The sequence below is a fragment of the Chinchilla lanigera genome, unplaced genomic scaffold (assembly GCF_000276665.1).
Source record: "Chinchilla lanigera isolate Chin_1 unplaced genomic scaffold, ChiLan1.0 scaffold00038, whole genome shotgun sequence".
In the NCBI taxonomy this organism is placed as follows: Eukaryota; Metazoa; Chordata; class Mammalia; order Rodentia; family Chinchillidae; genus Chinchilla; species Chinchilla lanigera.
The window spans coordinates 20,251,127-20,263,904 of NW_004955439.1; the positions used below are offsets into that span (position 1 = coordinate 20,251,127).

The 12,778-nt window shown below is 37.5% G+C and overlaps 1 protein-coding gene across 5 annotated transcripts in view; it reads right to left on the reverse strand.

Annotated features, from left to right (window-relative positions):
- Map3k4 (mitogen-activated protein kinase kinase kinase 4) overlaps positions 1-12,759 on the reverse strand; it is a 119,827-nt gene extending 107,068 nt beyond the window's left edge. The window contains exon 1 of one of the 5 annotated variants that reach the window (XM_005390695.2): positions 12,447-12,754. In XM_005390695.2, coding sequence (XP_005390752.1) covers positions 12,447-12,571 — 125 coding nt within the window. In that variant the 5' untranslated portion in view covers positions 12,572-12,754. Of the gene's footprint in view, positions 1-12,446 lie in introns of all 5 variants that reach the window. The other 4 variants (XM_005390696.2, XM_005390697.2, XM_005390698.2 and 1 more) reach the window with 4 other exon arrangements.
- Between the last annotated feature and the right edge of the window lie 19 nt (positions 12,760-12,778).

The following is a 12,778-nucleotide window of genomic DNA, read 5'->3' on the forward strand; positions in this document are numbered from 1 at the left end:
TCACCAGCCAGAGTGGAGAAGCCACTGTGCATAGAGAGAGAGTTCATCAGAGACTCAAGAGGACCGCAGTTGGACACGGTGCTAAAAGCCGAGTGAAGGGCATCTAAATGCTGCGTAAACAGGCTTTAAAACAACCCTAGAAATGATGCTGCCAGCCTGCATGAAATCTAACTGCCCTCAAGTGCAGCACTCCAGAAAGAAGACTAATAGCATAGATTCTGCATCATAAAGTACCCATACATAGATGTATGCATCATAAAGTACCCATTTCCTAGACCCAGTCAAGCTGGGCAAGCCAGTAGGCAAGAAAATGTGATTTGTACAGGTGGGGGAGAGTTTGTAGTAATAAGACTCAGGTTTGATGGGATGACCAACAAGGACATTAAAACAATTTTAACTGTAAAAATAAATTAATTAATTAGATTTTTTAACCTATCAAGCAGGTAAAGACATAATAACAAGCATAAACTCACATATTCTTGGCAAAAACTGTCAAATATTCTAAAGAGCAGCTAGCAATATAAATTAAAGATCTTAAGGAATACACCTCTATGATATATAAATTCAATATGTAAAATTGTGTACTTAAAGAATAAAACAGAGTGTAACTAAAATACACACACATACAGTGATACAATTACACTTCCAGGATTTTAATCTAGTAAAAGTAGCATGAATATATAAAGACTAAATTTAAAACAATGCTTCCAATAACGTTTATAATAGCAAAAGAAATAGAAACGCTTTTCAAAATCCAACAAAAGACTTGTTATGATCACACACAACTCCCTGGAAGAGAAACAAGAGAAAACATGCAGTGGGAATTAGTACACAGTTGCTACACAACATAGGTTCCTACTGCAGACTACATGTATGCCAAATAGCACACAATAAAAATTACCACATCCTACTTTCTTCCCACATCCCACTTTCTTTCTACTCTTTGTGAATTTACCAGAATCATGGAGGAAGCCATCAGCTTTGCCCTATTATACAGATGACATCCAATGTTTAATTGAAAGCAAAAATCAAGGCCATAATTAACCAATTTTTAAAACATAACTTCACAACACCTCTGATATTAACCTACATCACACAACCAATATTTTTAAAGGACACTGTACCAAGATTTAACTGCAGCTGCTTTTTCCTTAATGATAAACTTAAAATGCACCTAACAATCAATGATACCTTATAGCTATGAACTGTTACTCTTGAAAAGCTCCATTTCAAACACAAGACAGCAAAAAATGAAAGAGCAGCAACCAATGTAAATACCAACCCAAGTAGCTGTGCCACCACACTGGGCTGAATTTTACTTTTCTTTTATGCTTGATCCATGACTAACATTCTTTAATTAAATATATAAGCTGTCTGTGCCTGTAACATTTATGTCTGTAACTCAGAAAGACATTTACTTCTCATTCTATTTTTTCTTATCTCTGGAAGGCTATATGAAATTAGATTATAAAATCTCTTAAAGGGGCTGTATTCTAACTGGCTTACAGGTAAGTACTTCTACAAGCTGAGTATTTCTAAAACCCCAGAAACTAAGAAACTTGAAATTTTAACTCAATGTGAAGGAGAAAAAGAAGTAACTAAGGCAACAACAGTTTAAGAATACACATTCATACAGTTTAGGTAAGTCTTTGGCAAATAAGACTATAGTGTACATTCTTGTTTTAATAAAAAAAAGCTGACTTTTGACTTATCACTGTTAAACATTATATATGAATAGATTTTTATCCTACTTACATATGCCCTTCCTAAACATAGATTTATTAATGAACAAGCTAGCATTTCTATACTTAATGCTTCAGATTAAAAAAATACATGTGCATTTAATCAAATTAAATCATTATTCTGACAAATTTTCAACAATAATTATGTCAGCTGTAAGAGGTTTACATAACTTTTTAATGATATTAAATTGGGTTAGTGGATGTCCACTAGATAGCTAGACTACTTCTAAGATGTAGTGATTATTAAATATAATTTAAGGATATATTTCTTTTTGTGCTTACAAAAAAAGCTACATATTGGTGTGTTAATGAAGGTGTTCATTTTCGACATACAAAATTATAAAAGGTTTGTGGAAAGGGAATTTGATTTCTCATGGTCAAAACTGGTTTTTTTAAATCAAGGTTTTCAAAAAGATATCCAGCATCAAATATGATACAGGTGCAAAACTAAAATTTGGTTTTCTCTGTTGCAATGTCAATGGTTTTTTAGATCACTGACCTGCTCTTACCATAAAGTTGTAAATGTTATTCTTTGCCTTTTGTGTTATGTGTCTAGATAGCAAAGATTCTGTTTTATCAGGATAACAGATAAAATACACCATTCTACGGTGTATGCTGACTTATATCCTTGATTATTTAAGAAAACAGTGTTTCACTTTTAAAAAGTTTCTTTACAATCATGTTATTCTGCCTATGTTACTGTAAATTTTATTGCCAATTATTGTTTCTTGACAATCCATGATTCCATCATGAAGTACTCAAATTTCCTAAAAACTTTTGGCATTTTGTCTCCCAAGTCAAATTATAAATCACATCTTTTGCCCCTAAAACTGTCTTAAATGGCCGTCTGAAAGGTCTCAGATATTTGTTCTTTCACCTTGTGAAAAAAGAAGTGCTTGAAATAACTGGGGTTATTGGATATGTTCCTTTCAATAAACATCAAATCAGAAAAGATACTTAGCCTTCTGTAGGTTAAATCTGTATGGAAAAATCATAAATATTTGAGACACTGTTTGCCACATAGGTTCTCAGAGAACTGTCATTTCTCTCCTTGGCCATGACATTTACATTCAACAATGTCCTGGCACTCACCACTTTGCTTGTATTAAACAAGCGCACAGTGTTATCAGTAATGATTTCAACTTATTTAATTTGAATCTAACATCTTCTGGGCCACTGGCTTTCAAATGAAGATTCCCATTACTGAATCAATTTTTAAAACACAACTTATTTATTAATATACACAAATATTTCGGACATATTCCAGTCTTACAGAATCTATTTACTTGCTAGTCTTGACATATTCTTGGCATATTCTATGTTACATTACACCTCCATTTTTTTTCTTCATACAGGAAGTGTTCCCACTTTTAATAAATTAGATTTAATATCCATGCTTCCTTGAAAATTGAGTTAATCATTACATGTGTAAACATTTTGTCCAAGAGTGTTTTGGATTGACTTTTGTGTTGTATGTCAGAGGAACTATGAAATACACTTGCCTTATTCTTTATTGTAAAGAATACTCGTTGGATCTTTCACTTTTGAAATTTTCCAGAAGTAAATTTTAAAGTAATGTAGGTTTTTCTGTCACCCACAGGTATGTTTCTCCTTTACCCTGCTGCTTCCCTAGCAGCACCTGCAATCAGCTGCAGGCCAGACTACTGGTCTTCCACAAAGAAGGGCTGTCTCAGGGCTCATGGAAAAGGACTGTCCCAGGTACTTTTGGATAAAGGCTTTTAAGGGCATGTCTAAACAGCTCTGAGAAAATACCAGTGGATTGAGTCAGGATTTCTAAAACTGTGGTGAGGAAGATGGACTCATGAGTTTGCTAACTAAGGATCAAGTAGAACAAGAATTATACAGGACAGACTGAACTGATGAAGGGTGACTGTAGGTTTTGTTTGGAATACTGCTGCTGTTATTATATTTTAGTTTTTTATTTTACTAAGTTATCTGCTATAGTTTGGACACGGTCTGTCTGCAAAGGCTCAGGTGTTAAGAGCTTGATCCCCAGGATGGCAAAGGCTGGACCTTCAAAGATAAGGACTTGTGGAAAGTCCTTCAGTCAATTGTGGGTGTGCCCTGCAAGAGATTAAGGTAATTCTCTTAGGACTGCAGTCTCACTTTGGTTTCCTGTTTGGCAATGTAATCCCTTGCTCATACATATTCTCACCACTGCTATCCACATGAGGTGATGTAGCCAAGGGGGCCCTCACCAGAGCCTGTGCCATGATGTCTGGACTTTCAGCTACGAAAACCATAAGTGAATAAAAGCACCAACTAATACATTACAGTTAACTTATGAGATATAAATTAGAAGAACAGTTCTGCCATTGTTTAATCATAGAAAAAGGATATGACAGTTTGTAAAGATAAACTGTAGTGATGGGGAAAAGATACATATACACACAGATAAAACCCAGGAAAGAAATATACCAAAATGTTCAGGATAAATATTTTTAGATATTAGCGTTACAACTGGTTATTTTTATTCATTTAAAAGTGAAAATAATCTAAGTTATAAAGACAGGAGTAGTTAACTAAACTAACTTCTACCTGAACAATAAAGGAACTTCAAAAGAAAAAGACAGCTGTGGTGACTGACCTAAACTAGTTTAATATTATACTTCTACATTCACTAGTAAGATTTATGACCCTCCAAGGACCGTAAGAATTGCAAATGTACAAATAATATGCAAAATATATCACAATTAAAACAAGGGGGAAGCTGAAAAAGCTGGATCCTAAAAAACCTTTTTCTCATTTCTGTAGTTTCTGCAGACATAGGAAAAAAAAGTTTCTTGAATAATGTGGACTATTGCAACTATTTTTAAACTATATCTAGCTTCAAACATACTTGAGGGTTTTTAAAAGAAACTTAATTGCAACAGGACTCCTCCTCTTTTCACTTAACACAAAAAAGGAAACAGAAAGGCAGTGGTGATAGCTAGTACACTACATAAAAGGTATTATTTCATGTAATCTTAACAACCACCTAGAAAGTAGATGCTATTATTTTTTTTTTTTGTTTCTTAAAAGAAAAAAAGACTGAGAAAGTTCAAATAACTTTCCCAAGATCATACAGCTAGTAATCAAAAGGTAAGATTGAAAGCCAATCTAATACTGAAACCTGTGCCCTAACCAATATATTCACTGCTCATCCAACAAACTTCAGTGAAGAGCGTAATTTGTTAGGTACTATGCCAGGAACTGGGATATAAAAGACAACAAGGTGCCTACCCTCGAGGAGTTTCATGTTTTCTGATGGCAAAAAACAAACAAATATGAGCACAAATACAAGTAGTGGTACACTCTACTGCAGAAAACTACAGTGAGTTCTTCAGACACAAACAGAAAGACTTCTAATCTAGGGTAAAGTGGGAGATGCCAGAGGCGACTATGGCAAGGCTAGAGAGAAGACCTGAAGCAAAACTGCCCCCAATACACAAACCCTTGTGTGGATGAAGTCAATTTTTCCCATGGATTTCTCTATTTGGAAAACTTTTAAATACAGAACAGTGTGTTAGAAGAACATGAATGGGCTGAAGCGGACTCATACTCCAACCCCAATTTTACTATAAAATTAATCCAAAATTTTAAACTGATTTTACAGTTCTTCATTTTAAAAATAGAAACCAAAAGAACAACTCTGCCCAAGGAGGGTAAGACACATTCCTACTCTTGCTTTCAAGTAACATTGCTGTTTTCAAGGAAGAAATACTGGATTCAAATCCTACCTACCTTCTTCAAAATTTCTTTTGATTATTCAGCAGGTAAGAACTGTACTTGTTCTCCTGATTCAGTCTCCAGGGACAAGGTACAAAGTAAAAGAGCAACCCTTTTTATTTTCAGGAGAGCCACCTTTTTCAAACTGATTCACAATCCACTTGTAATAAAATCGATCTTTAGGTCATGATGAACAATTTTAAAAAAAATCAGAATTATCCATACATCATATATTGCAAGTTCAAATATTTCACAAATTTTTTATTTTTGCCACACAGCATATACATACTATTGCAAAATATATTTCTTATTGTCTCAATCAATTTAAAAACCACTACCACAGATGAAAAGTCAAATCTTACTGCCTACTTGAGCAGTATGGCAAGCACAAAAAAGAGCAGCTAGGGGGAAAAGTTGTACAACAAACTTGGGGAAGATTTCTTACTTTTTTTTTTAGCACTTTTTTTGGAAAAATCATCTTTGCTTGAACCTATAAAGTCTAATTAGTTTAGAAAATACAGCACTGCCAGAGGCCAAATACCTGTTTCTGTGAGCTCAGGCTGCAGCTGGGCTAGGCGAGTCAGCTGTTTGAGGAAACCTGTGGCTTTAGGCCCTCACCAGTGAGCAGTGTGATACCTGCGAGATGGAAGCAAAAGCCTGCAGTTCTCATCCTAAACCGTGACCTGGAGCAGCTGCAGCCTCTAAAATCCAGGTTTTCTCATCTTTAAAATGAACCCAGATGATCTCCAAGTTCCCTCCTACTCTAAACTCTCGTTAGTCATCTCCGCAAGTAATGGTGAAAAGCTGGATGAAATCAACACGAAGGGGCCTCCCACCCATAAGCCTTCAAGTAATAAATTCTGTATTAGAGTAAAAACCAAATACACATTCAACAAATCCCAAAGCTTTTGTGAAAAAAAAGTTAAGTTGCACCTATATGTTTATGTTCCTACATAAAAAGACTTTCAATTTTAAATAAAAACGTGTCTAGTTTTCTTTCAAAATTTTCCCCATGGAAACACTTAAAAATGTTGACAATTTCTAGGACTTTGATACCCTTAAATAGGCAGTCTTCCCATAGGCCCTATTCAAAAAGTTCTATAGTTCAGCAATATCACCAATAGACTGCTCACATGCAAGACAGCTTCCACTAAAAACAACAATCTGATCAGCTTATAGTTGGTATCTACTTTTCTCTAAAGATAGCTTGGTTCTTCTGAAATAATGTTAAAATGAAATCCATTTACAAAACATTTTTGATGGTATGCTTAATATATTCTTCTTAATAGCATTCCCTGCTGCTACTGTTAAATGTGGCATCCACAGGATCCATGAGATTAATACTTTTACTGATGTCTGCAAAATAGGGTAAGTAAATGTACTTGTAAATAAAAAAGTCTTAGGGCCGGGGATGTAGCTCAGCAGCACAACACCTGCCTGGCAAGCATGAGGCCCTGAGTTTGATTACCGGTACCAAAAAAATAAAAATAAAAAAATCGTTTAGTTAAAAAACATTTAAAAGCAAATGGTGCTGGGCATGACGGTGCACACCTGTAATTCCAGCACTTGGAAGGCTGAGGCAGGAGGATCACTGTGAGTTTAAGACCAGCCTGGGCTACAAAGTGAGCTCAAGGCCAGCCTGAACTGCATAGCAAGACCCTGTCTCAGAAAAAAGTCCCTCCTCCAAAAAGCAAATGACACTATTACATAAGTCTGAGATATGTAGAGATCTAAGAATGTACATAACACACCTACTGCCAAGAGACTGTTCCTTTCAGAACAAAGTCATTTCAAATACACCTCTAAACAAGGATAAACCAGTTTAACATACATATTGAGAAGTTACAAATTTTAAATAATTGTATAAACATAAAAAAATCATAAAGCAAAACTGTTTTGTCACTACTGAAATTGTTTCTAGTCTACAAATTTTGTTACCCAAGATGAAGTAACTATTCTCTTTATGTATCACATGGAGTCTCATCAAATTTCAATTATAAGTAAGAATTTAAAGTAAAGAGATTTAAAATTATAAATTTACCAATTAAGAATTTGGCCCCTCTAATCAGGTTTTTATTTTTTTTTAATTTGTATGTTTATTATAAAAAAAATTTTAGGAAAAAATTAGCACATAACCCTTCAATTTTTTTCTATGCAAATACTTTTTATAACGGAATAATACTGAGTATCAGGATTTTAAGAAATTCTACCAAATTAATAGTTTAAAAACAAACAAGAGACTATGTTCATTCACATGTCAAATTAAGAGAAAAATGAGAATGAATCTAGCATAAAAAGCAATTAACTGGCCAAAGACTTCTTTCAGTGTGCTTTCTTCTGTGAGTTAAAATCACTATCTGAAACCAAACAACTTCCCCATGAAACGTACCACAGTTTTAGGTAACTAATTTGTAGTTTGAGACTTCACAGATTGTATTTCAATTTTCAAAATGAGCATTTCTTTCCCTGAGCTCCAACATGAAAAATCCTAGTACAGAATCCTAATGCTCTGGCATGGGTCAAAGGTTTATTCCTACAGCCAGGAGTCTGTAAAAAGAAGGAAAGCAGCTCCAACTTCTACTACATAACTAGAATCAAGAAAGAGATGCTTCCAGTGGGGGACAAGGAAGACAGGGAGGTAGGACAGTGTGATAGCACCAGTGGAGAGACATACAAGCTGAGTACCTACCACAAATCTGGGCTAGCATCTTCTGCAAATACTGTTTTGTCATCTGCTTCTGGCACTGTACACAATGAGGGGTATGTTGTAGAATAAAAGCACTTGAATCTTTTAAAAAATATTCAGCTCCTCCTAAAAGACTTTTAGCATAAGTATTTTCATATTCTTTAAAAACATACTTTTAATAGCTGCACAGAACTGTAATTACTTTTTAATTTAACTTTATGGTTTTAATTCCAGAAAAAAAACACTGTTATAATCTTTTTTGAACACAACTTTTAAAAAGAATTTTACAAAAGCACCAACCATTGACATCTTTGCCACAACACTTTCAGGAACTAACCCAAAGAATTTTTCATGGGAGGTGGGGAGATTATGGTGCTCCTCTAAATCTTATATCAGTAAAAGTCTACCCTACCATAGAGGGTTTTCTTAAATGTCCTTAGGGGACAAGAATATTCCCCAGGGGCCCGGAAGATAGCTCAGTGGCAAGTGCCTGCCTGGCCAGTGTAGGTCCCAGTATCAAAAAAATCCCACAAATTAAAGCAGAAAAGGAAAAGTTTGTCATAATCTAATTAAAATTAGTCTTAAGATTAAAAAGAAACACCCTATAACCCGACCAAGGGAAATTTGTAAAAAGATGGAAAAAAGCAGCCTGTATAAATAGAAAAATGAAAACCTAAGAATAAGACTGTCTCCCTATCTCTCATACTAGAAGTGAGGGTTATGCTGGACAGGAAAGTAAGCCAACCACTCTGGTCTGTTATCATTGGTCACTAAGATCATTCAAGTCATTTCCTTTACTAATGTCATAGTTACCAGCCAATCTCTTCATTACACTTTGGCTTTTGACAGAGAACATGCTGACCAACCCACCACAGACAAAGCTGAGCAGCTGTGCCTGAGAAGATGTGGCTCAGCACCTGCACGTTGCTCATGCAGCATGATGCCAGCCTAACAAGACCCAGAATGGTCAGCCCTCTTTTCTCTTTGAAGAAACTATTTCCAGCAGCCTACTGATAGACAATCTTAGTCTCTAAACAAAATACATACCACCTGGTCAAATGAGAAGACAGGAGAACACTATGAGTACAAAGATAATCATGAGGATTAAGAAACAGGAAGTTATTAAAACATATCCAGAAAGTAGTGAAGATTCTTATATCCTTATTACTTCTGTAGAGCTCAGAACAAGATTTGCAAGACACCAAGAAAACCCATGAGAAGGAAAAAGAGCAACTTTTAACAATATGAGGGAGTCCAGTCAAAGTTGTCCCCATTCAAAACATGAAGTTTCTGCCACCACTAGAGCTCTCTGTCACTCCCATCAGGTGACTGCGTCTATCTAAAGCTACCCCTACCATAGGTATCTACAACTATAGTGGTCTAGAGTTCTGCCATCACCAATGCTGTATGGTCAGTCTGGAGCTCCACAAGACTGATGTCAAATTGGAACAAGCAGGCTCAAACTGGGCATTCAGGTTGAGAGATCAAAGTACTTATGAGTGGTGGTATTCAAGTACTCTTTTATTAGTGAAACTCCTATTTTCAACTGAATTTACAGGAATCCCATTATATAAATAGCCATTGCTTAAAAACAAGCTATTGTTAGATTCATTGGCATGTACTTATAAGATCAATAAGAGCAATAAGGCTCTATTTAACATAAATATTTTAAAAGAAAGGTTACAGCAGACTTAATATCCAATTTACTCTTTTTTTTTTAAGTGCACAGATCCAAGAAATTTCAAAGATGAGTTGTTCAAATTAGTTGTCATAGCTCTCCTGGTAACTTCAGGCCTCTTCTAAAACTGACCCAGAAGCATAAGACAGAAATCATAAGGAATGTTTATTACAACACTTAATCACTAATAATAACCATCATCCTCATCACGAGGTCTTTACCAAAAATAAGGACAAGAAGTATCCACAACTAACAATAAGCAATAAAACTATAATGTACTATCACCTCTCAACCTGTTTTTGTGTTCTTCAATCATTGCATAACTCTAGCGTGGGGAGGAAAACACACATGGAGCAGATGTACTGGGCTGTCTGGCATCTGCTGCAGTGGTGTACTTGCAGCACAGCTTTGGAGACCAACATGTACAGGCCTGAAGTCTACAAAGGACCTGTGCATTAATACAACCTTCCTAATCAATGACACATAGACGTAAGATGCCAGAGTAGCTTTATTTGGGCCTGCTACAAAACCAGTTAACCTGATATCACAAACGATCATATTATTGGTCTCCAACCCGCTGAAAGGTTTCAGGCTAGCACATTTTGAATGTACACACACTGAGCTTCTTTTAGATGGTTAAACATAAAAGAAATTCACATAGACAACTGGAGAACCCCTGCAACACCTTTCACCAAAGATCTACAGTAAGTTTGTCAGAAGTCAGCTCTTTGTATTGAAGAAATGATGATAATGAAGGCATAAAAAGGACAAAACAATAGCTTTATCAAGTAATCTGTTTCAGGGGCTGGAGATTTAGCTCAGCGGCACAGCGCTCACCTGGCAAGCGAAAGGTCGTGAGTTCAATTCCTGGTACAGAAAAAAAACAAAAAGAAAGGAATCTGTCTCATAGATTTGCTACTGCAAAATTAACTGTAATGTTGCTAAAAAAAATATTTTAAGATCTTCATGATGTTCTGCACATTGCTGTTCACTTAAAGTTGGATGAAGCCCATTACCCTGACCTATTTTTATTACAACAAAGACAGAAACCTGGCTGCAAAATCAAGGTTTCTTTTTATCACTGAAAAAGCACTCATTTTTATAGTACATTTTCATTTCTCTGCCCTTCTCACTTTTAGGTAAGCATGTTCATTTTTTCCCAGAAAAGTTATATAAAGTTATAACTTCTAAGCTATACAGAATGAAATAACATCTTGTGATAATTAAGGCATAGACCGCACACCCCGACCTTTGTCCATTACCAGCTGTGAAACTTTGGACATGATACTTAACCTTTGTGCCTAGATTTTCTTGGTCATATAAGATAGATAATAATAGGACCTATCTTACATAGTTGTTGTAAAAGTTAAATGAGTTACTAGCAGTAATTTTATAGATGCTAAGCTTTTAAGCATTTAGTAAGTGTTCAAAATTATTATTTTTAAAGAGAAGCTCTAAGGAGCCAAAACTGCTCAAACTAAATTTATTAATAAATTTACATAATAAACTTTCGACAAAACTTCTAAAAAATGTCAGATGAATTCAAAAGAAATTCTCCTTACACATTGTACCATTATTTAAAAACACTTTTTTAAAAGTTCACATAAGTATCTTAGAATCGAAAAGAGAAGCAATGATTTTCTTCACAGTTTATAAAAGTAAATGTGTTTGGGTTGACTGAGTAATGACAAGAGAGAATGCGGCTCCGTATTCAGTTTTAACAACAACTACAGATTTGTGTAAAACTTCTTTAAGTAGGAAAAAGAAAGGACACTTAGCTGACTTATTCCTAGAACCGTACAGAGCAAGACCGCAGCATGGGGGGAGCTGTACAAGTAGTTTCATTATAGGGGACAGGGAGCAGCAATTTGCAAGTCGACTCTAGGATGCTGAGGTACTAGGAGTAGCAGGGTATTTGAACACTCAAACATAAGCATCTAAGAGAAAGGTTTTTAGTTAAAGATAATAACACCAAAGTAATTAATAGAGTCTCTATGGAACAAAATTCAACTAAATACTTTGAGTACAAAAGTTCCATCTTAAGATTTCCTGCAGTAGCAAAGTTTCAGACAGATCAGTCCTTACTTTATATGCAAGTGCAACGCTACCGCGACAGGACAGTAGCGTGCAAGGCCCTCAGAAAGACAAATCAACCTGTCTATCTGAACCGTCTAAGCGCCTTTCTCCTCCGGGAGACAACAGCCTCAGGCGCGGGAGGGGGAGACGCGGGGCCACGGCTAGGGCGCATTGGCTTCGCGAGTCTCGGTCGCTCGAGTGGAGGCGGAGTAAGAGACCATCTTCGCTCAGCAACGAGGTGAGAAATTCCCATGCTCCAGAAGCTCGCTGTGAAAGTGCGGCCCCGGGCCCTCGCCGCGTCCAGGGCGGGCAGGGCGAGCCTGCAGGCAGGGCCAGGGGCTGCACGCTCCGGCGGACCCTGCGGCGCGCCACCCGCTCCGAGGTCGCTGTCGCGGTGAAAGGGTCCGGGGGCTGCACCGCGCCCCTTCCGCCGCCGCCGAGCCTGGACACGTCCCTCCCCACATGAAAGGAGGAAATTCCCAAGCCCCTCAGGCCCGGACCGAGCTCCGGCCGTCGGCTGCACAGCCGCACTCACCTCGCCGCCAGGCTACACTCCTGCTCGGGTTCCTGCGGCGGCGGCGGCGGCGGCTCTTCCATGGCGGCGGCAGGGCTGACGGCGAAGGCGGGAGGGGGGACCAGCTCGACGACGACTTCTCTCATCCGTGCACAGAGCCGTGCATGGCCGCGGCGCGCAGTAAGCTGCAGTTTGGCGCCGAGGTCCCGAGCCCGGAGTGCGGGAGTGACTCGGCTCCGCCTCCGCTTCTAGCCCGCCGCAGGAGTTCTGCGTGCTGCGGCCATCTTGGGAACGGCAGCCGGCCGGGCTACGGCAGGCGGCTAGGGACAAGCCTCCCAGGGCGGCGGCGGGCG